At 45.1% G+C, this 22291-nt stretch overlaps 1 protein-coding gene across 6 annotated transcripts in view; it reads left to right on the forward strand.

Annotated features, from left to right (window-relative positions):
- The first annotated feature begins 4768 nt into the window (after positions 1-4768).
- CEP43 (centrosomal protein 43) overlaps positions 4769-22291 on the forward strand; it is a 29746-nt gene continuing 12223 nt past the window's right edge. Inside the window, exons 1-7 of one of the 6 annotated variants that reach the window (XM_072830611.1) lie at positions 4769-4935; positions 5931-5984; positions 9335-9389; positions 10251-10345; positions 10776-10913; positions 15919-15999; positions 18231-18290. In XM_072830611.1, the coding sequence (XP_072686712.1) occupies positions 4834-4935; positions 5931-5984; positions 9335-9389; positions 10251-10345; positions 10776-10913; positions 15919-15999; positions 18231-18290 (585 nt within the window). In that variant the 5' untranslated portion in view covers positions 4769-4833. The remainder of the gene's footprint in view (positions 4936-5930; positions 5985-9334; positions 9390-10250; positions 10346-10775; positions 10914-15918; positions 16000-18230; positions 18291-22291) is intronic. The other 5 variants (XM_072830602.1, XM_072830621.1, XM_072830638.1 and 2 more) reach the window with 5 other exon arrangements.

A 22291-nucleotide genomic window follows, 5' to 3' on the forward strand; every position in this document is an offset into this window, starting at 1 on the left:
ATTCCATACAGAAAGAAATCAGGGAGATTTTTCTCCTGGATAGCTAACGAAATAATGCAATCGACACAGCAAATTTTGGTCGAGTTTGCTTAGAATTCCTGATAATGAGCCTTCTCTTCTGAGCGGAGTTCAGGCCTGTCTTTATTCTCTCTGTGCTGCTGGACTAATTCCCACTGCCCCTTGCTCTGGACACTTCATAAAATCCAAAGGAATAATACCACATTGCTTTTAAAACTATGGCTACCACACTTTCATCCCTTCAAGATAGAGGTTGAGCCAGATTAGTGGGTGGGTAAAGGCCTCGGTGACCAGTGGCTTCCATGTCCAGCTCACTGCCCCCCTACTCTCCCCGAAACCTCCCTGCACTCTAGGCCATGGAGTTCTGGTCCGTTCTCCATCGGCCTGGAATGCCTCTTTCTTCCTCTGCTATCAGCAAGCCTCATGGTGTGGTCCTGTGTGTCTCACCGGGGGTGCCCTGTCCCTCCCAGAGTCCTCATTGGGATCTTCATACAGGTCACAGGAGTTGGTCATCCATCTGGATGCTTGGGCTGGCCAGCTCCTTGACTCAAAGAACGGATCTTCTTACCACCTTCCACAGCCAGGGTTCAGCGTAAGGTGCTGACAAATGGGTTTCCAACTGCCTCCTGGATATCCAAGCCTAGGTGTTCATAAGACACTCACTCTCCTCCTTCCCCAGAAAACCCACCATTATCTGTGTGGAACCCTCTCCCCCTTGTGCTTCTGTCACTAACTTCGATTCCATTCCTCAGTGTCCTTCCACCTAAAGTCTACACTTAGTAATTTCCTCTCATTTTTTTTCCAGACCCACTGGCTCCCACTTTCTCTCATGGGTCCTGGTTCTTACAGATCAGATCCACATTTACCAGCATGGGCCCGACTTCCCAGCCCTTTCTCTGACTCCTGTTAACCTTCACATTTGGAATGACCTTACTTCTGTTTTTGGTTCTCCTTAAGGCCAATCTCAAAAGCCAACTTCCCAATAAGTCTTTTTTCAATATCAGGAAATAGATGTGATTTCCAACAAACTGTCTCATTTTATATCACAGAACTCTGTGAGGTAGGTTAATACTTCCCAGCTAAGGAGTCTGAAGCTTAGAGAGGACTAGAGGCTTTGAGAATGAACAAGCAGTATAAATCCTTGGATGAAGCCTAGTGAATGCAAAGGTGTGCTAGTAAATGCTTAACAACTGTCTCTCTGTTAAAAAAAAAAAAGCCTTAATTTATAGCATTTGCTAATCTCCATAGAGTTTCCTATTATAGAGGATTTCAAGCTGCAGATGTGGTGTCATGGGAGTTTCTGGCTGACAGGGTAGTTTTTACACCATGCCCTAGGTTGAGAATTGGCTGATTTGAACCTGTTATCTTCTTCCTTCAGCACTTTAATATCATTAGAAAAAAACTGACTCTGGAATCTTTAAAATTACCATTACACCTGTCTTCAATGCTAGAGAGATGGCCCAAGCCAATGCCTCCTTCCACAAGTCCTCTCCCACTTAAGTCCTACCAGCACAGCTTCTATACCATGCCAGGCCACCGGCCACCTGGCAGACAGCGACAGTGGCTCCCTGCTGCCACTTGGCTGGTGGATGATCCAGTTCCGGGGCCCCATCCTTAGGGAATGAAGCTGGTCTACCTGTCTTGGTTTGAGTGTCTCAGAAGCGGACCATGAAACAAGGATGTGAGTGTGATCAGTGTATAGGAGAGGGGGTCTCAGGAAACACGGGAGAGGAAGTGGGGCAGTGGGACACTGCAGGTTAGGGAAGCAATAAAGGCTGCGCTACGTTAACTAGCGCAGACCTGAACCATAGGAGCCAGCATAGAACCACTGTATACACCCCAACTGGGGAGTAAGGTGGGAGTCCTTATGCAGTCACAGTCAGTAGTTGAGGTGCTCTCAGGAGAGTGTTTCCCTGGCACTTCAGGCCTTCCCCAAATGTAGGCAGCAGGCAGCGCAGGCTCTGGTGGTCAGAAAAGCCAGGAGGCAAATCGTCTCAGGGGTTGGCAGTTGGAGGTTGGCTCTGGATGCAGGAAAGAGTTAATTTCCAAGGCATATGGGGTTTGCCTAACAGACCTGTTTTACCCCTAATATTATGAATCCATTGTTTTTTGGTCAACCTGGGGAGAAAGTTTGAAAGATGTGAATTAGGGAAAGAATGTACATTCTTGACAGTGTAAAAATAAGAATCAAACTGACAACATTAGAGGGGAGGTGAGAGAGCACAAATGTACTCATTTCCTCACTTCCCATAGCAGGGAGCTAAGAGGTGATGTGTAAATGGGTAAATGATGATTTAGGTAGCCAGTTTAGAGTCACAAAATCCTCACCAGCACAATTAAAAGTAACATAATTTTAAGAATTAGAAGTTGGAAAATACATTTTCATTCTTTGGAAGGCACCATTCATGGTTGATGAGTCAGGATGTAGGAGTATAGTATTCAGAGTTATCACGAAAAGAAGCAGAGGAAGGAAAACAAATTTAATGGTGGGTAGGTCTAGAGTGTGGTATTGGGTGAGGGTAGGTAACTGCAGGAAGGATGTGGACACTGTTACTTTTAATATTTCCCCATTTTGTTTGGATTTTTTTTGATAGGTTCCTCAGAAATATTTTATAAATACTTAATGATAAATAATTTACGTGTTAGGACAATCATAGTTTTTAAGTTTTTATTTTAATTCTGTTTGGTTAACATACAGGTTATAGTAGTTGCAGGTGTATGCTATAGTGACTCAACACTTCCATACGTCAGCTGGTGCTCATCACAAGTGCCTTTTGTTCGTATTTTTAACCATCACTATGCATTACTTCCACAACAAACAGAACAAATGTGAACAAAACAAGAAGTAGTGTATGGAATACCCTTCAACAGAATACTATGCAGGAGTTAAAGAAGGAGGTGGAATCCGTGTGTACAAGGACACTTGGGTGACCCAGTGGTTTGGCGCCTGCCTTTGGCCCAGGGCATGGTCCTGGAGACCCGGGATCGAGTCCCACGTGGGGCTCCCTGCATGGAGCCTGCTTCTCTCTCTGCCTGTGTCTCTGCCTCTCTCTGTGTCTCTCATGAATAAACAAACAAATAAATAAATAACCTTAAAAAAAAGAATCTGTGTGTACAAATATCAAAACGTGGTCAGGATTTATTAAGTGATATTAGTAAACTAAAAAGTAAGAATAGGATGCGGATTATGGAAGGGGAGAAGTATGTGTCTATGTAACATTTCTATATAAGGTTGTTTAGAAAGATAAACCAATTTTAACACTCTGGTGGGGAGGAGAGCTGATGAGATGGGAAACCTCCACTTCTGCTTTCTTTCTTATATGCACCGTTTCTCATAATAATCTGCAGAGTACCCCCCCCATCACAGTCACCTGGGCTGTGAAAATATTCCTAGGACCTACTGCAGACCCAGGAAGGATCCCCAGGGTAGGGTTCTAGAATCTGCACTTTTTCTTACTTAGCTTCCTCCTACTTCTGGATTCCCTCAGCTTCCCAACATATTATTGCAAAACCATTGAAACATACAGAGCATAAAGAACATCCATGTAAAATACATTGTACCCAGTGCAAATGTGTGCGCTTTCTGTGTGCGCGTGTACATACACATACATCCGTGTATTGTTAACCTCAAAAACAGAAGTCAGTTTTTTTTTTTTTTTTTTACCAGCAAAAATAGGTTTATTTGGGAATAACAGAGAACTGCAATTTAGGACATGCAAGCTATGGCAAAACCATAGGCAAGTCCTCCAAACAAAGGAGAGGAACGCTATTTTATGGAGAAGAAAGAGGAAATTGGGAGATGTTCTGAACCAAAGTCCTTTGGAAAAAAGCAAGAGTTCAAGGTGGAGATGATTTCTCATTGGCTGAATTGTAGCTGTGGTGGATTTTTTGGTATGAGGAGCAGTCCAGTTTTCCTTGTTGGGGCCTGTAATCCACGATTCTGCCCCGTGGACCACTCTTCTCCTGATAACTGACGGTTCCTATAAGGGACACTGAGTAGCAAGGCTCCCTCCACCCTCTTCTAGTGTATCCAGGACATCTCCCTGTGAGCGTGCACACACGCATGCCCTCCCTGAGCGCGTGCACAATGACGCACGCAAGTGTGTACGGGCTCTGTTGGTGAGTGCGCGTGCACACACACGCATGCATGACGGGCTGTCTCTCTCCCGGTGAGCGCGCTGCACACACACGCGTGTTTGCACATGCTCTCTCTCGATCAGCACATTGCCATATTCGCATGCAGGCCTGTGCGTGCAGCCTTTTGCGCGTGAGCGCGTGCACGCACGTACCTCCGCGTACGTGCACACAGTTCGGCTGCACGGTGGAAAGGAGGCAGACGTCAGGACTTTCCCCGGTGCGGCGTGTCTGCACCGGGAGCCGCACACGGGGACCAACTCAGGTGCCCCAGACACCGACCCTCTGCCTGCCCCGCCCCGTCCGAGGCTGGCTGGCAGGTCTGGGTGTCCCTTTTGCCCGGTGGGAACACGTCTGACCCTCAAAGCAAAAAACTGACTCCTGCGTGCGATGTGATACAATTTTAAGGACGAGGCACCGCAGGGCGACGCAGCCACCGGGACCGCCAGCCTGGGAGCTCCCGGAGCCGGAGGCCCCGCCCCGCCCGCCAGGCCCCGCCCCGCCCGCCAGGCCCCGCCCCGCCCGCCAGGCCCCGCCCACCCAGGCCCCGCCCCCGACGTGGGGGCGGGCTGCGCGCCGGCGCGGGGGGCGTGGCCTCGGCCACGTCGCCGCGCGCCGTGCGGAATCTGCGGCGGCCGTTGGCCGTTGGCGCGGCTTGGGCGGTTGTCTTGGAGAAGCAAGATGGCGGCGACGGCGGCCGCGGTGGTGCCGGAGGAGGACACGGAGCTGCGAGACCTGCTGGTGCAGACGCTGGAGAACAGCGGGGTCCTGAACCGCATCAAGGTGGGCTGGGCCGCGCCGCGGGGACGCCGGCCGCGTCGGGGGCCGCAGGGCCAGGGCCGACAGCGGGCGTCACAAAGAGGCGCGGGGCCGCGTCCCGGCCGGGTCGGGGTGGGGGAGGCTCCCTGCGGGGCCGGGGGCTGGGGGCGGGGCCGGGTCGGGGTGGGGGGGCGCGGGGACAGCCTCGGGGGGCGGCTCCCTGCGGGGCTGGGGGCGGGGCCGGGGGCTGGGGGCGGGGCCGGGCCGGGGTGGGGGGGCGCGGGGACAGCCTCGGGGGGCGGCTCCCTGCGGGGCCGGGGGCTGGGGGCGGGGCCGGGCCGGGGTGGGGGGGCGCGGGGACAGCCTCGGGGGGCGGCTCCCTGCGGGGCTGGGGGCGGGGCCGGGTCGGGGTGGGGGGGCGCGGGGACCGCCTCGGGGGGCGGCTCCCTGCGGGGCCGGGGGCTGGGGGCGGGGCTGGGGGCGAGGCCAGGCCCGGGGGGCGGCTCCCTGCGGGGCTGGGGGCGGGGCCGGATCGGGGTGAGGGGGGCGCGGGGACAGCCTCGGGGGGCGGCTCCCTGCGGGGCCGGGTGGAGGGGGCGGGGCGGGGACAGACCGGGGGGTGGGGGAGGCTCCCTGCGGGGCCGGGGACCTGGGGCTGGAGGGGGGCGGGGACGCCGCGCGGGGACTGGACCGAGGGGCGGCTCCCTGCGGGGTGGGGGCTCACCCAGCCCGGGGGTGCTCTCCCCGCGCGGGGATACTGGGAGCTGCGGCGGCGGCGGGCGCGGGGGCAGCGCCGGGCGGGGGGGGACGAGCGTTGGGCTCTGTGCGGGAGAGCATCTCAGGGCGCCCTCGGACCCCTCCGCACCTGCCCGCTAGGCGCTGGGGTCGCGTTAGTTTTCGCTTTTGGGCTGCTAGACGATGGGGCTGGTGCCTGTGGACATATGTCGTATATGCACTTCTTGCCATGAAAATTGCCTTGAAACAATTTTTGTTTTTTTCCTTCCCTCCTATTTTTAAAGGCTGAACTACGAGCAGCTGTGTTTTTAGCACTAGAAGAGCAAGAAAAAGTAGAGGTATGAAATCTACAAATTTTAATATTGCCACATTCACCTGTGTTTAATTTCTGATCACTTAGTCGCCGTCCTGGAATAGTAGTACTTGTATTCGTGTGTAGCCGGGGATGGTTTTGAACTAGTAAGGAGTAATTTCTTTAACTATTGGAACACAGGCAAGATTATTCTCCTTCTGTCTGTGTTTTAGAATTCTGGGGTAACCTAAAAAAAAAGTTCAGGTGCTATAGTCATTCTGGGGCCCATACTGAATCTTGGGTGGTGGAGGTGCATTTCCATAGGGGAAATCTGAAAAACAAGGTCGTAGGAGCTCTGTGAGGCACGGGTTTCATTGTCCCTGAGTCTGCAGCACTGTTACTACAGCAGTGTGCGCTGTGGATGCCCAGCAGGTGCAGGGAATATAGGATGCAACTGTTCTCCACTCTCTGACCACCCATTTACTTTAAGCTCAGTGTGGTCTGTCTCACTGTCCAAAGTCCACTCACTTCTTCATATAAGTGTATTTAGTTTTTTTCCTCTATCATGTCTTCCCACTACTGTGAATAAATATCCTGGAACTTGTCAGCAGGAATCCGTCTGTAACCCTTCTAAAGGAAGGTCTTCACCTTCCTATGACAAATATGTCTCATCTCTTCTTCATTTCTTTAATGTCACAAAGTGCTTCAGTTCTCTTCTGTTTTTGTCCAGGTGTCCGTCTTCTCTCAGTCGCCTTCTGTTCTTGACTTCTCTGGACCCTGCAGTTCATGTCTAAGAAACTGCACCTGCTTCATCTTCAGCCATACTTGCTCTGGAAAAAACTGCAAATGTCATTTAATTGAGCAAACTAACCTCCCCTCCTTGCTTTGGTGTGTATGCATTAAGTAGTCCCCCAGCACTGGATCACTACTGTGATTCAGTGGTGGGTACCAGCCTCAGCGAAGGTCTGTGCAGGCTGAGTCCTCTTCACTCAGCACCTCCCACTTATCCTCACTGTTCCTTGCACTCTGAACAGCTGGCCTCGTTTCTTCCTTCACAAGGAAATAGGAGCATCAGGTCCTAACTCTGTATTGCATCCCGCCCCCCCCCCACCCCCTGCAATCCATCACTCAATTCAGAAAAAGCTACCCTGTATGTATTTATTCATACCATTTTCCTACATGTTTTAGTGGAGGAGTCTCTGTTTAGTCTAAGAATAGTCACATTCTCTGGGTTTTGACTTCTAGATACCCAGCTCCTCAGCCATTTGCTGTGCCTTTGGCCTCTCCCTTTCTGTGGGTTCTTTCCTTGAGCATAGAAGCATATTTAGATCTCAAGGAGATAGCTGTTTTCTTTAATCCATGTTTTGCTTTTAATACTCCTCAATTTTTTCCCTCACAGCCGAACTTGGAAAGAATACGTGTGTCTTTCTTATGTTCCAGGCACTGTTTAGCCGTTAACATCTTAAATCCACTCGCCTTAAATCCATTACATGTAAGGAATTATCTTTATGGGATCAAGAAGAATCTTTTTATGGAGTATGTTTTACTTCTTACCTGTGTTCTTAATTTAGTTGTTCTTTGTTGCATCTGAAATTCTTAATTCCTCCTTTCCTTCCTGAAAATCTCCCTTGATATTTGGGACTTTCTGTTCTCTTTTCTTTTTTCATTTTGAGCATTCCTTAGTTTCTATTTCTCTACCCCTGATTCCAGTCCTTGGAGCTATTATCCAGTAGCTCTCATTCTGTGTTCTCTCCCTGGATGACCTTAATTCTACCAGTGACTTCAGCCCTGTATTGTTGAGCCGTGCCATGAGCATCAGACCTGGATGTGACACTACCTGCTAGAGTGGTCTGGCTTATGGGGACCACTCTTTGTCCAAGCAGATCTGAGCGTCACCTGGACCTTGCTCCTCTGTGTGTCTGCTCTGTCGCCTGGTTCTGTCAGCTCTGTACCTGAGATGTCTAAGGAGATTCTCTCCTGCCCTCCTAGCGTGTGCTTCGCTATTGCTTTTGCAGATTACTTTACCCCTTCCTTCTCTCCAGTCTCCCCTTCAGTTGTGTCCCTCAGCATCTTCCTGAAGTCGTTTCTCTGCAGTGCTCCTGGTTTAGTTGTTTATAATACATATCCGATCTTGTCCCTCCATTTTCCTTAAGTATTTCAGTTGAGTCAATGTCTTAAAATTACCTAGACCAGCCTACTAAGGACCTTTGTGATCGTCCTTCCTTGTCTTTTTTGAGTCTTTGAAAAACAACTTTATTGAAGTGCAGTTGACCTATAGTAAACTCAGTGTACTTAGATGTGCAGTGTATTACATTTTAACATTTATGCAACCATGGAAACAGTCAAGATTGTGTACCTGTACTTGACCCTCCAAGACTTCCTCCCTGCCACACACTCCAAGGCTACCCATCCCATGCATTTTAAGAGCCATACACGTAGGGATCCTATAGCACAGACTCTCTTTTCTGTTTTTGATCTGGCTGAATTGATTCAGCATAATGCATTTGAAATTCGTTCATATTGTCATTTGTAGGAATAGTTCATTCTGTCTTAGTCCTGTGTGGTGTCCATTGTACGGATATGTGACAGTTTGTTAAGTCGTTCATTTGCTGATGGGCATTTGGCTGGTTTCCAGTTGTCAAGTGTTATAAATAGGGCCTCTGTGAGCATTCATGTCCACGTCTTTGCTTGGATCTGTGCTTTGCTTTTGAGAAAATGCCCACAGATGGGTCACAGGGTTGGGGTACTTCTAACTTTATAGAACATTATTAGACTACTTTCCAAAGTGATTACACCATTCATAATCCCATCCACAGAGCATGAGACTGCTGTTACACCTATAATTCATTCAGTCTGCTTAAAGAAACTCAAGTGAGCTAGAAATATTTTTCCTGTATTTCAAATGTCTAATGACAAGAATAAGTTGGCCTAAGCACTACACAAAATCATGTTACATACTGCTGATGAGCTGCAAATAGCAAGTGTGTAATTTGAGTCCTGCTCACAGTAAGCATGCTATAAATGGTAGATACCTACAATGACAAAATGTCAACATGGATTTAGAATAATAAATATAAGTAAATGCAGTTGGTTTTGTAATTAAAGTAATAAGATTTCACAGGAGTATTTGAAGATTAGCTTCTAAAGTGGTTTAATAAGCAATTTATGAAATATTTAAAAGTTAACTGCAAGTTTTCACGTATGGTTTCATTTTTATAAGCTCTGAGAGAGTAAATAGCATGAAAGAATTCATGTAGTAATCAATAGTTATGGAATGGGTTTAACCATAATTGTATGACTGACTGTATTCTATTTATATCTTTGCCAAAAAATTAAACCACATTGTGTAGTTGTTTTTAGGATAAACACCTGACAAAATATTTCATTTTTTAACAGAACAAAACTCCTCTAGTCAATGAGAGCCTGAGAAAGTTTTTAAATACAAAAGATGGTAAGATGTGTAATTTGTTCCTGTTTATTTTGTCTGTCTCTGAATTTTCTTTTTCCTTTTTTTAAAAAAGATTTTTATCTATTTATTCATGAGAGACAGAGACATAGGCAGAGGGAGAAGCAGGTTCTATGCAGGGAGCCAGATGCGAGACTCTATCCAGGCATCCCAGGATCATGCCCTGAGCTGAAGGCAGACGCTCAACCTCTGAGCCACCCAGTCATCCCTGTCTCTGAATTTTCAATTGCTGATTCCATTTAAGAGAGTTGAATTTTTTTTAAAAAAGATTTTACTTATTTGAGAGAGAGCTTGAGGGCATGTGCTTCCACCCAGGAGTTGAGGAGGGAAGGAGCCTCACAGGGAGAAGTAGACTCCCCTTTGAGCAGGGAGCCCGACACGGGGCTCACGGGACTCTAACCCAGGACCCTGAGATCATGACCTGAGATGAAGGCAGATGCTTCACCAACTGAGCCACCCAAGCGCCCCAAGGAGTTTTAGATATTTTTTGAAGTCTGTGATTCTTATAGGTTCTCATTTTAAAATTGTTTTATTGTACGACTGTTAAGTTTTGAATATTATTGGTCATGGAAAATTTTTGGTTAAAACTTTTTACTATAAGAAGCAGAATAGTCTAATCCGCTTACAAAATGTCATGTTGTCTTACTAATAGTTAGCTTCGAACTGATGATTCTAATGAAAACACGAGACTGAGATTTTCATTACTTGTGTTCATCAAAGATAAATTTATAATTTAAAAAATCTAGAAACCTTTCTTCTTCAATTAGTTAGTTACTCTTACTTCCTGGTGTTAGTGCAGGGGCCTCACGGCTCTGACAGGTGTGCTCACCGCCTCTCATTTTGCAGGCCGGCTGGCGGCTAGTCTTGTTGCAGAGTTTCTCCAGTTTTTCAATCTTGACTTCACCTTGGCCGTTTTTCAGCCTGAAACCAGCACCGTAAGAGTAATGATTTTTACATCTATCCTTTGAAACCATCCTTGGTACAAATGAGTTCATTATAACCTGAACCTTAACAAAATTTGACACTTTTTAGTGTTTTACATGTAGTTTTTTGTAGTTGATTATCTGTTTTTCTTAAAAAGCCATCTGAGCTGGAGGTAGATGGTACCCATCTGCATCATAGAACTTTGAAAGGAGTGTTTTGTAGAATTGTTATTATGTCAAACTACATTCATTCATGGAGACTTTGGATGTAGAGATTTGGTAAAATAAATATATAATTTTTTTTATATTGGCATTTTATTCATTAGAAAAATGATCTGAGTTTAGAGATATCTTTACGTTTCAAAAATATTTTTCTTTAGTGTCTGAAAATAATGTGCATACTTTTGTGAGTTTTTGTCTTACTTGTCACGTGTTACTTCTTCCTTAGTTTCAAGGTCTTGAAGGCCGAGAGAATTTAGCCCGAGATCTAGGTATTATTGAAGCAGAAGGTACTGTGGGTGGACCTTTATTATTAGAAGTGATCAGACGTTGTCAACAGAAAGAAAAAGGGTCAACCAATGGGGAGGTAAGTATAATTCGAGCCTATGTTACCTTCTTCTGTTTTAATAATTGGCTACTCAGTATAGCCATGCAGATTTTTGCATACATAGTGAATCAAAGTTTAAATGAAAAGAAGCTGTTCCTTAAAAACAAAACAAAGCACACTCAGATTGCATAAATATGCATTTTGATGAAAATTGGAGACTGAGTCTGGTGGTACACTTGTTTTGCAGATGGGCACATAGCATCAGGGTCAAGGGCCAGGCTCTGTCGAAACAGCTGCAGCTCCTCCATTGATTAGCCTTTGGCTTTGGATGTGGGGTCCTCTCCCTGCTCCGCCTGTGTAAGATGGGGAGAGTGGACTGCCTCGTGGGCATCCTGAGGCTTGATGCACAAGTTAGTGCATGTTAAGTGCAGAGAACACTCAGCTCGTTAGTCATCATTTTGTTACTTTAAACATAACAGAGCTGAATGAGAGGCTGGTTAATAATTTTTTGAGGTTAAGGGCTTTTTAAAAATAGACAAAGCTGTTTAAGCTGTTGATAGTGCTTAGTTTCCAAACATTGTCAAACTCCTGTTTTCTTGATTAGCTATTTCCTTTCTTACTCCTTTTTTAGAAATCCAATAATGAGATTAACAGTCTGATTTCTATTTACAAACATTAGTTTTGCATGGAGATACTGTTTCACAGATGTGGACAATATGGTAGTTGTCTCAGACACCGGTTTATAGGTAAGAATGTGAGGCACTGCTGTACTGTGTGGAGAGTCCCATTGTGTTTTAGAGTCTTTGATCGTCAGGAGAGCCTGACTGAGCACCTGTTGCATATAAGACATAACAAATGGGTCCTTGAATGAAAAGATAAAATTTAAGATGGTTTCATGGATGAGAAGAATTAAGAGTTATTAGAGATAAAATACGCTGATGAAAGGAAATGGACGTGTAAGTGATGGCTTATGATAATAGAGGGAGTGTATGGTAAATGGTTAGTGCCACACATTTTAGGAGTTCAGATTTAAAGAGGAGCAATGATTTTTCAAGTAGAAATGTTGTTAAATTCAGTCTTTATTTGAGAGGAGAGGAGAGGACTGGGAAGGTGTTCTAAGAAGCCTACAGGGAGCTAGGTGGTAGGGTGGAATGCTGGAGGGGGCAGTGAGAGCGGAGCATTGGGGTTGGGTGGCGCTGGGGCAGGGAGCAGAACCAGAACTGGGGGGGGCAAGTCAGCCTTTGCAGAGCACAAGTTGTCACTGCAACTGCACATTATAATTTCATTCATTTGCAGTTCCTTCACAAGTTTTTGGTGTGTGCTTATCCTATTATGGGTATTGTACTAGCTACTAACAACAACAACAACAACAAACAACATAAACGTAAAGAACTCCAGACAGTCTTGCTTCCTACTCTCTCCTGGGCCAGCAGTGGTGGTGGTGGTGACAACCTGTGTTTTTCTTCTGTTTCTGGCCTTGGCTGCTCATGAGTTCAGTTCTCTGTGGTGCTGGTGGCCCTCATTCTCTGCTGTGCTCTCCCTGGACATGTTAGCCTGAGCCTGGGCTCTGAGCTAGGCTGCATGGGGTCATATCCCAGCTCTGCCTTGTGTGTGACTCCCTTAAGCCACTTAACCTCCACGTTTCTGAAGTTCTTCACCACTGATTGGGGATGCTCGAAGTAATAGCTCATGGCGGGTGGTGAGAACTGAGGGAGATCAGGGTAGGGAGGCTCTGGCAGCAGTGCCTGCAGTGTAGGCATCTCCGAGGATTTGCCTTTATCATCGCTGTTTGTCATTTTGTTCTCATTACTGTTTGGTGACTCCCTGTGTCTAGCCCAGTGCTTTCCCCAGCGTGAAACCATGATCTCCAGCTCTTCAGCAAACGTACCCCCCCCACTCCCCATGAACTAACACATTTGAATCTTGTGTGAAAAAACAGACTTCACTCTAACAAAGCGAAAGCTATACATATGAGACAGAAAATCTACCTCCTCCCAAGTAAGCACCCCGTTCCAGTTCTTGTCCCAGATTTCTCTGTTTATGTTGATCCTGTTTCTGTGACTCCTTGGTTTCAATCCAAGGAGCCGCCTCTCTGCTGTGCCCTGGGCTCAGTGTCCTTCTGTCAGGAGGGTGTCTCTGCCCCACCCCGCCTGTACCCGGTGGTTCCAGCAGGTGGTTCCAATAGCAGGCTGTGAGAGAAAGCAAGCTGAGTTACCGGAGCGCTCTCTCTTTGCTGCTAGACAGGGTGTCTGCTTCACACTGAGACCCACTCAGAGCTTGCTTGTCTCGTTGGGTTGATTTGGAAATGAAAACTCGGTGTGTTCTTCATGTGTCTTTCTACCTGGTGGATCTGAAGCCTCTCCAATCCATTTGCCCTGTTTAGAGCAGGATAGGATTTCTGTAGCTTCAAGAGGTCATTGTTTTACTTTGAAATTTGAAACTATTATGAAATACCCACTCTTTGCTACTTTTCCCCTCTTGATACTGGTGTATGTCATTTTAACTGGTGGTGCATTTATGTATGCCCATATAAGTCAGTGGTTAAATTCATATTTAAAATTGAGAGCTCACAGGTGTTTTGGTTCTTCCATCGTTCACTAGTTTTTATAACTTTGAGAGGAAACCTGTCATTTATACTGAAATAAAAAATTGTAGGTTTTATTAGTCTTTGACTTCTGTTGCTGGAGAAGAAGACTAGCTGTGGATTAAGCCCATTGAACTCAGTGATGTTTTTACCAAAAGTGCATTTAAAAACAGGTTGCGAAAAAAAAAAAACAACAAAAAAAAAACAGGTTGTGGGCAACCCCGGTAGCTTAGCGGTTTGGCGCCGCCTTCAGCCCGGGGCGTAATCCTGTGGACCTGGGATCGAATCCCACGTCGAGCTCCCTGCATGGAGCCTACTTCTCCCTCTGTCTGTGTCTCTGCCTCTCTCTTTTCTCTCTGTGTCTCTCATGAATAAATAAATAAAATCTTTAAAAAAAAAAAAAAAAAACTACTGAGGTTGCTGTTCCCCACATCCTTTAGCGTGACTTTGAGTGGATTTTGCAGGGTGTTGGATGTTCACCAGTATGGACAATTCCAGCACTTGGTTGTTGGCTGTGCCGCCCCCGTGTCCTCCCCATCTAGGGCATCCTTTAGTCAGTCACTCCTGTCCCGTCAGCAGCACCCTCTGGTGGTGCTGTCAGCAGTCTGCATCCAGCACCCTTGCTGACTTAATTTTACAGTTCAGCTCTTCATCTTTTCCTTTCCTCTTTAAAAATTGTAGTCATTATGTAATGGCAACCAGATAGTTTCCAGATTTCTCATCCTTGATGTTAATTAAGATCCTGTGTGATGTGGTGTCAACTCATCTTTCTAGCCTTATGCCTTTTCTTGAAACGTGGAACATATGTTTCAGCCAGGCTTGCTTATACTTGAAAGTGGCTTTTGCTTTCTTGTCCTCTCATCTGCTCTCCACCTGAAATGGTGCATCATCCCCATACCCCACTGTGGAATGTTGTCATTCCTGGTCTGTCTTCCCCTCTGCCTTCTGGGATGCTTCCTCTTGATTTTCCTGTCTCCCTGCTGGCAGGTGTTGTAACTGAATGCCTGGCTTTGCCTCGGTGTGGTAGCTGCCTGCCGTTGCCTGGCCCTCTCCACACATCATGCCTTTGCTGGGGACAAGGGCTTGGTCTCACCTTTGTAGCCTTTGCAGGGTCCAGCCCAACTGAGACTCTTCTTCTTTTTCAAAGATTTATTTATTTGTTTTAGAGACAGTGCTTGCGTGCAGGATGAAGGGGCAGAAGGAGAGGGAGAGAGAATCTGAAGCAGACTTCCACTGAACCTCTTGCGGGGCTTGACTCTGAGCTCATGACCTGAGCTGAAATCAAGAGTTAGATGCTCCACCAGCTGAGCCACCCAGGTACCCTGAGGGGGAGGATTCTTAACAGATGATGTATTTCAAGGTCAGTAGGAACCTTTTGCAGACTTCTGTACAGAGGAAGTACTTGTTTGGAAGGTGAATTTGTGAAGGTTAGATGGTGAAATTGGGAGACGTTCAAAGACTAGAAGAAGTGAAACCCACTATAAGGCTCATCTAGACAGGAATGGTGGCAGTAAATGCAGAGATAAATGGGCAGAAAAAGATTCTCCTTTAAAGGAAGAAGGAGCAAGATTTGGCAAATTAATCTTATGGCAAAGGAGTAGGGTCTCAGAGGGTGATATGGCAAGAAGAAAAGCTTGCAAAGGTGAGATGAGGTTTTCAGCCTGGGAGAAGATGGTGCTGTACCAGAAGTCATGGGGCTCAAGGGAGGAGCAGGAGGCATGAAGAGCAGCACATTTCCATATGTAAAAACTATAGTCATGGGAAGGATTTTTATACCAAAGTAACCAATATGTAATATGCACACAGTGCACATAGCTGCTTATGATGTAGTGGATGAATTTTCAGAGGTTATTTCCATTGAAGAAACATTTAAAAATTTCTCTTTTGCATTTAGCATAGTGCTGAGAATCAACCAGCTGGTGCCCTGAAGGTGGTGGTTTTGTGATGCTGCAGGGTGGGGTACAGTGCAGTGGGGTGGCCAGAGATGAGACGATAGCATGAATGTGCAGAGGAAGAAGGAGAGTGTGGCTCTTTGAAGAGGGTGGTGTGATTTATGAGCTGCTGTTTGATAGTCTCGTGACAAAAGGAAGGAGAGAAGTGAGTCAAGAGAGGGTGAAAAGACTAGATGCATGAGAATCACTGGCCGGTGCTGGTGCAGTCACTGGGACGGGGTGCAAAGGGATCGTGTGGGAAGGCCAGCCAGGGTGTGTTGAACTGACGACTGAGTGGCTTGCGAAAGGTGACAGAGTGAAATACTTAGGTAATTAGAATCTAAGTGTGTTTTGTTTTGTTTTTGTTGTTTTAGTAAAATTGGAGAAAATCTAATACGATTATATTATTTAGAAAGAATTAAAGATACCATTGTGTAGTGGTTTTAGATGCTAAAAATCTATTAGGCATAATGTATATTTACGTTTTACTTTAAAATATGTTCTAACCTTAAACTGTGAAATATTTTAGGGTGCACTAGATCTATCTGATGCACATTCTCCACCAAGGTCACCAGAAGGCAAAACAAGTGCACACAGTGCTCCCAGTAAGGTGAGTCGGCTTCAGGGACACAAGGACATCTACAGGGCTCTGGTTTTCTCTTGCTCTGACTTGTTCCAAGTTTTGTTTTGCAATGCAAGTGCTGTTTAGTTTCTTGAAATTGCTTTTTTCTGCTTGATGAAGTGTATATTGAAAATTATTTCACGCTGTTCATAGTGTTAGGAATTTTGTGTCATAGAAAGGAATGCTCTGTTAAATCACAGGACTCTAGGATATTTGGACTCATTTGATACTTTGAAAATTTTCTTCCTTAGTTGACAAGATTTACTTTTCATTTATGAACTCCTAGCTTGAGGATCCTAGGTTCCAGACTGTTGTTCCAGAGTATTGTGTTGAATGTTGTAGATAGGAGACAAGTTTAGGAATGCAAATTACAATGATTTTTTATATTAATGCACTATTTTGAGGATTTATAAGAAAATATGTGTGCTCTGGTTGGTTGTGTGTGTGTGTGTGTGTATGTTGTGTGTGTGGTTTATGGGTTGTTAAAGTTAAGGCCTTCTGATTTCAGGGATTTGGCATACTGGAGAAAAATACTGAGTGGAATGCTGAAATTTCAAGTCCATGATCACAAGAATGGGTAGAACGTGATTGTTAGGGAGCATGTTGTCTCTTGACTGGTTGCAGCAGCCAGTCCCACCTAAGGATGGGTTTGGGTCGGGTTGTGTTGTGACTGTTGCTCTGATTGCCATCTTGCGGGATTAGGGTGAGGCCCCCCTGAGTACGCGGTCAGAGCAACGCTTACCAGTGGTTCCTGGTCCTGTGTTGATTTGGCGGTACAGTTGTGCCTCTTCCATTAGGTGACTCCTAGAGGGCAGGGGTTGTATGCCTAGATGTCTGTCTTGCAGGTGCCTGGGCTTAGATACCAAGTGGTTCCTGTTGTTTTGTCCCTGGGTCTGTGACATTGCATTTGCTTTTTATCTTTTTTATTTCATCTTTTCAAATCATAGGATTTTCTGCTTTATTTCCAGCCCAGGAAAGAGACCATCATGCAGTTTGTACGTGTCCCTCCTCTCTGAGATCTAGTTAGCTTCTCTGTGGGGAAGGTTTTCCCTCCATGCTAATGGGAGGCTGTAACTGTGGTTACAGAGAACAAGGTCGTGAGTAAATTTGAAAAGTCCCTTTTAGTGAATTGTCAGATACAGGAGTCTTTGTGAAAAAGCTGTGCTTTCTGTGAAAATGTCCGGCTGTGAAGGGGCTAAAATTAATGCACATACCAGAACATCAGTACCTATAGCATTGAGCTGTTTGGAAGTTCTCTTTTTAGCAAATTAGTATTTTGTAAAGCAAATTAGCACTATGAACCTTTGACATGTGGTGTGTGTTCAGGATAACATTAAAGTCTTGGACATATTTTCTCTATGCAGATTTTATTTTTAAGATCTAAGAATTATGATGAGAATCTTTTAAGTCAGTTAGGAAATGTGGCCTTAAGTACAGAGAAGTGCTGTTAATTTTAAAAGGTGGATTTGGAGAGTGGCAATCCCCTCCAGGTGTCCCCTTACTTGCTCTCACCACCTTCTGTGGGTTGCCCGTGGGAGTGCTGGAGGCCTGTGGGGGTGGCGGAGGCCGGAGGTGGGGCAGCAGAGGCCCTGTGAGGGCGGCCATGCCCTCAGTGCCATGGAGGACTCATTTCAAGATGAGGCCTTCTGGTGGCAGTTCTGTGTAGTTCTGGGTATGTGGATTTGGGGATTAAGCACTTTCCCCACCTTTTTCTTGCCAGCTGTCTTTTATCTCTCAGTGGTCTTTGAATCATTTTGGGCTCTCAGCATACCTGGTTGGTCTGGGTGCCCATGGAGAGCACTAGGAGCTGTGGGACGTTGTGGCCAAGCCTGGAGCCCAGCCCCATCCACAGGAACCCGCTTTGTGTGCTCCTGAGTGAGGCAAGGCCAGGTGAGGCCAGGGCAGCTCCTGGAGGAGAGTGCTCTGGAGGCCGGGCCTGGCTTGGCCATGGAGCGCAGAGATGCTGTGGGGCAGGGCAAGGTCGCAGCGTGGACGTGGGACCCAGTAGGTGTGAGGTACGGTAGTTACACGGGTGGAACCACTCGAAGAAGAGAATTAAGGAATGAGAAGAAAAAATATGGGTTTCAGAAAGGAGCATATTGATCAGGGCTTCCATTCCTGAGAGCTTTTCTCATAGGAAACTTTATTAGTTTGATGAATTACTTTCTTTGTAAAGATTTCTACTTTGTGGTAAAATGTCATTTTATTCTCATGCTCAGATACCAAGGTATAAAGGACAAGGTAAGAAGAAGACAAGCGGGCAGAAGTCTGGTGCCAAGGTAACATGCATGAGGGCAGAGGGAAAAAGCAGCCTGTGCCACCGCAGACCGCCAACTCTGTGGGCCTCCTAGCGGGCACTGAATCCCTATTGGCCGAGGGTTCAGTGTTCTATGCCAGTGTCACTGTCTTCTGTCTGAAATCAGAATACAACCAAGTCATGGGGTGTAGAACAAAAAGTAATTTGATTTTTTGATTTTTATCCAGGTGAAAATCATACTGTTGGATTTTAAAAATGTGCTGTCAACAGGCTTTACTTGGAGAATTCTTTGTTTTGTTGGCAATAAAAAGGTTGAAAATACATATTTTCATTTTGAATGGATGGTCATGTACATATTCTTAACGTTATGATTTTTATCTGAGGTAAATAGAGCATGAAACTGCTTTTTGGATAAGTCCCAATTGATAAATTGGAGGCTAAACTTAGTTTCTTTCAAGACATTTTTGTGTTCAGCATTCAGCAACTTATCAGACCATTGCACAGTGATTAGCCTTCCCTGAAGCCCTGGCTCATGGTAGGCCCACCGGGACACACAGGGCTGGGCGAGCTGATACTGCAGTGATGGGTGCCATGGCTGCTTTTTTTTCCCTCCCCAAAACATGACAAAAATTGACTAAACCAGTAGGTTAGCTGCTTTTAAAATTTAAATATTACAGGTCTTAGAAGCACTACTCATCAGTACACTTCTCACCTTATCTAGAATAAGATACTTAAGATATTTAATATTTAGTTCTGTGAGATTCTTCAGCTCTCGTTGAACCTTAATTTATGTATAGATTATTGAAGACCTTTAAAATTAAAGGGTTTTTAAAATCACATTTGCTATTTTAGCTGTCTTTAGTTCTAGTGGTTTCACTGGTAAATTCCCATTACTATATTTATTCACATTATTTTTATGTGTTAGTCCACGAGAAGACATTTTAGAGTGTTATTTAGTAGGTATGTTTGAACACTTTAGAGAAAGTCGCTGTATTAAGGGCTGTGGGCCAGCCAGGTTATTATGGTCCCCACTGAAGCAGCTGACAGGCTAATTGGAGAGGTGAGACTCACCTGAAAATATAAACCAGCATGTTTTTAAAGATACCTTTAATCAATTTCTTACACTTTTTAAGAAAGCTTAGAGCATATTTCATGGTATTAAATTTTTATTATCTTATTGGTTAAAACATTTTGAAGAAGTCTGTACATACAGCCAAAGCACAATGAAAGATGAAATTTCACTTTGCAGTGAAATGCGTCCTGGACTTTACCCTTCACTCTGCAGCGGGTGGGCCTCATGTGCTCCCCTTACCTTGGGGGGTGTCTGAGGAATACGGAGGCCCCAGCCCTGGAGCTATAGGCTTTCCGTCGGGCCCTTATACTTCATTTTTGTATTCCCCACCCCAGATTCTTCGTCTCTTTGGAACCTTTTTTCTCCTCTACTTCTGATTTTGTTTCTCTATTGCCTTAATCTGAATTATATTTGGCATTGCCTTTTTGCAGCTTGGTAGCGGATGAACCTGTAGGTCCTCATTCATCTACCTTTCTGCTTTGCCTCGTGCATGCTGTGGGTTTGCAGATCCTTAATATCCTAACATTCTTAACATCTTAATATTCAAACACCAAGCTGCATGTGGTCTTGAGGTAGCACAAGGCTCCAGGGGGAGCCCTTCACATGGTAGCTAGAGGGCGTTTCCCAGTTGTGCAAATCTGTAAGTGGTGACTCTGCCTGCCATGGCCAAGTGTGCCCTATAGGGACCATGAGCAGAGCAGCAGGAGAGTCCAGGACACTGAGCAAGGAGTGTTGATGTGTCTTGTTACTTTTTTCACATACAGGGAGGCACGGTATTAATGGCTCATTCAGAGATCCTTGGCAGTTTTCAGAGAAGTTATATTCATGTTAGAAATGAACTTCAAAGGTCATTCGTGTGTGTGTGTGTGTATGTGTGTGCATGTGTAGAGACACATAAATGATTTGTACTTGCTATTTTAAACCTGTCAGTGTGCGTGCAGAGCAAAATATAAGGTTTTTGAACAAATTTAAGTTGGGTGCAAATAAGTTACGCTTCTGGTTTTTGTTGTGAGACAGTAAAGGATGGATGGGAGAATTGGAATACTGGTGGAGAAGTGTTTGGTGGGGGCGGGGGGTTCTTTAAACATTCAAGTGTCTGTTAATACTTACTTCCAAAGTACCCTCCTTAATAGTCTACTTCATTGTAAACTCTCATGTTACTAAACGTGGTGCCAGTTGTCATAGAAAAGAAAATGCATATCAAAAATGACAACAGACTTTTGGTAGGTTCTACTAACTTAGGTTTGTTATTTAAGATGTTAGACAGTTTTTGTTTAATTTTTAGACTCAGATACTTTTTATCATTATGTTAAAAAATAGGAAAGATCATCCTTTTTTGTAACCAGTTCTCAGGTGTTATAATACTAGTGTGTATTGAGGTATTTTTTGCTTCAAGTTCCCATAAAAGGATATTTTTAAATTATTCCCTATTTTTAAAATTCTGGGATAAGCCTGGCTTCTGCTGGTTGAAGGCAGTGATGAAGACCACAAAGCATGTGTGTTTGGGAGTGGATGGATAGGCATGTTTGTGGGTCTTCAGTCTTCTCAGGGCGTTTTAGATAAACCAAGCACTGTCATTCCCTTACACACACACCCAGCCAGAGTGGGTGGATACCTGGGCCAACAGCATTTCTGCCACTCGGCCCATAGCTCTGGCCAGCTGTCTGTGTCTAGCTGCTTCAGATCCCAGGCTGGATGTGGGCACTGTCCCCTGGCCCCAGAGCTGCTGGCTGGACCGGGTGGTGGAGCTGTTCAGAGGGTCGTTTTCAAATCTGGCTTCAAAGCCAGAGATACAGTGCCTCTACAGGAATCATAGATCATCTGGAGAGCGTGAGGCACAGAGGTTTTCTAGAAAAACAGAGATTTTAGAGAAGTTGCAATATTCTGTGACTCTAGAATCCTACAGTATTTACTTTCGAGGTCAATAAATTTTAAATATATGTGTGTTGCAGCTGTGGTAAAATTGTTCAAGTCATATCAAGGAAAAGGCTTTGGTGGGGTGGGAGAGGGGAGCTGGGGGCTTGTGGTGTGGGTGAGGAAGGGAATGAATACTCATGCATTTTTAAAATACTTTTGCAAAACTGAGGTATTTCTTTAGCTTTGATGTTTCTCTGTTACTAGTTTGGAAAAATTATTTTTTTAGGTTCTTAAGATACTCTAGTGATAATTCACTTTTTTTTGGCTCCTCGAAAATTTGTAATTATTTTCACTGTGAAACTTCTTTCTCTGTGAGGCTCATTTTCTGTTAACCTAGAAATGACTGAAATCCAAATTTTTAAGTGTGCTTGTAGAGCATTAAATATAGACTAAACCTTTCTTACAACTTTACACTAATTCACCATGAAGAGTCTTGAGATTGGTCCAAGGGAATTAAATGACTGCTTTCGTGCTGTTCAGTAGGTGTCTCCCTTTTATGAAAAGACAAAACAGGCTTTAGTTATTTATTATAAACATCTACATGTAGGGCTGCTGTGACAAGGTACACAAACTTGGTGACTTAAAACAACAGGCATGTAGTGTCTCACAGTTCTAGAGGCTGCAGGTTTGAAATCAGGGTATCTGCCCAACTGCTTCCTCCTGCAGGCCAGGAGGAGGATCTGTTGCCGGTGGTCCTTAGGCGTTCCTTGGCTTGTAGACCCATCATCTGTCCCCACTGTCCTGTTCACACGTGTTCTCCCTGAATGTCTTCTCTTGTAGAGACCTGCCTCCTGTAATGTGACATGATTTATAAGCATGGGCATGCTCTGAAGTCCTGGGAATTAGGACTTCATCTTCTGTTTGGGGAGATACCATTTAACCCATCACAACTGCTTGAGGCCTGTGAGGTTATCCAGGGAGTGAATTCCAAGGCATCGTCCAGGGATTTTTGTTGTTACACTTACTTATTTTATTTTATTTTATTTTTATTTTTATTTTTATTTTTTTTACACTTACTTATTTTAAACAGTGCT

The sequence above is a fragment of the Canis lupus genome, chromosome 1, assembly GCF_048164855.1.
Source record: "Canis lupus baileyi chromosome 1, mCanLup2.hap1, whole genome shotgun sequence".
Taxonomy (NCBI): Eukaryota; Metazoa; Chordata; class Mammalia; order Carnivora; family Canidae; genus Canis; species Canis lupus.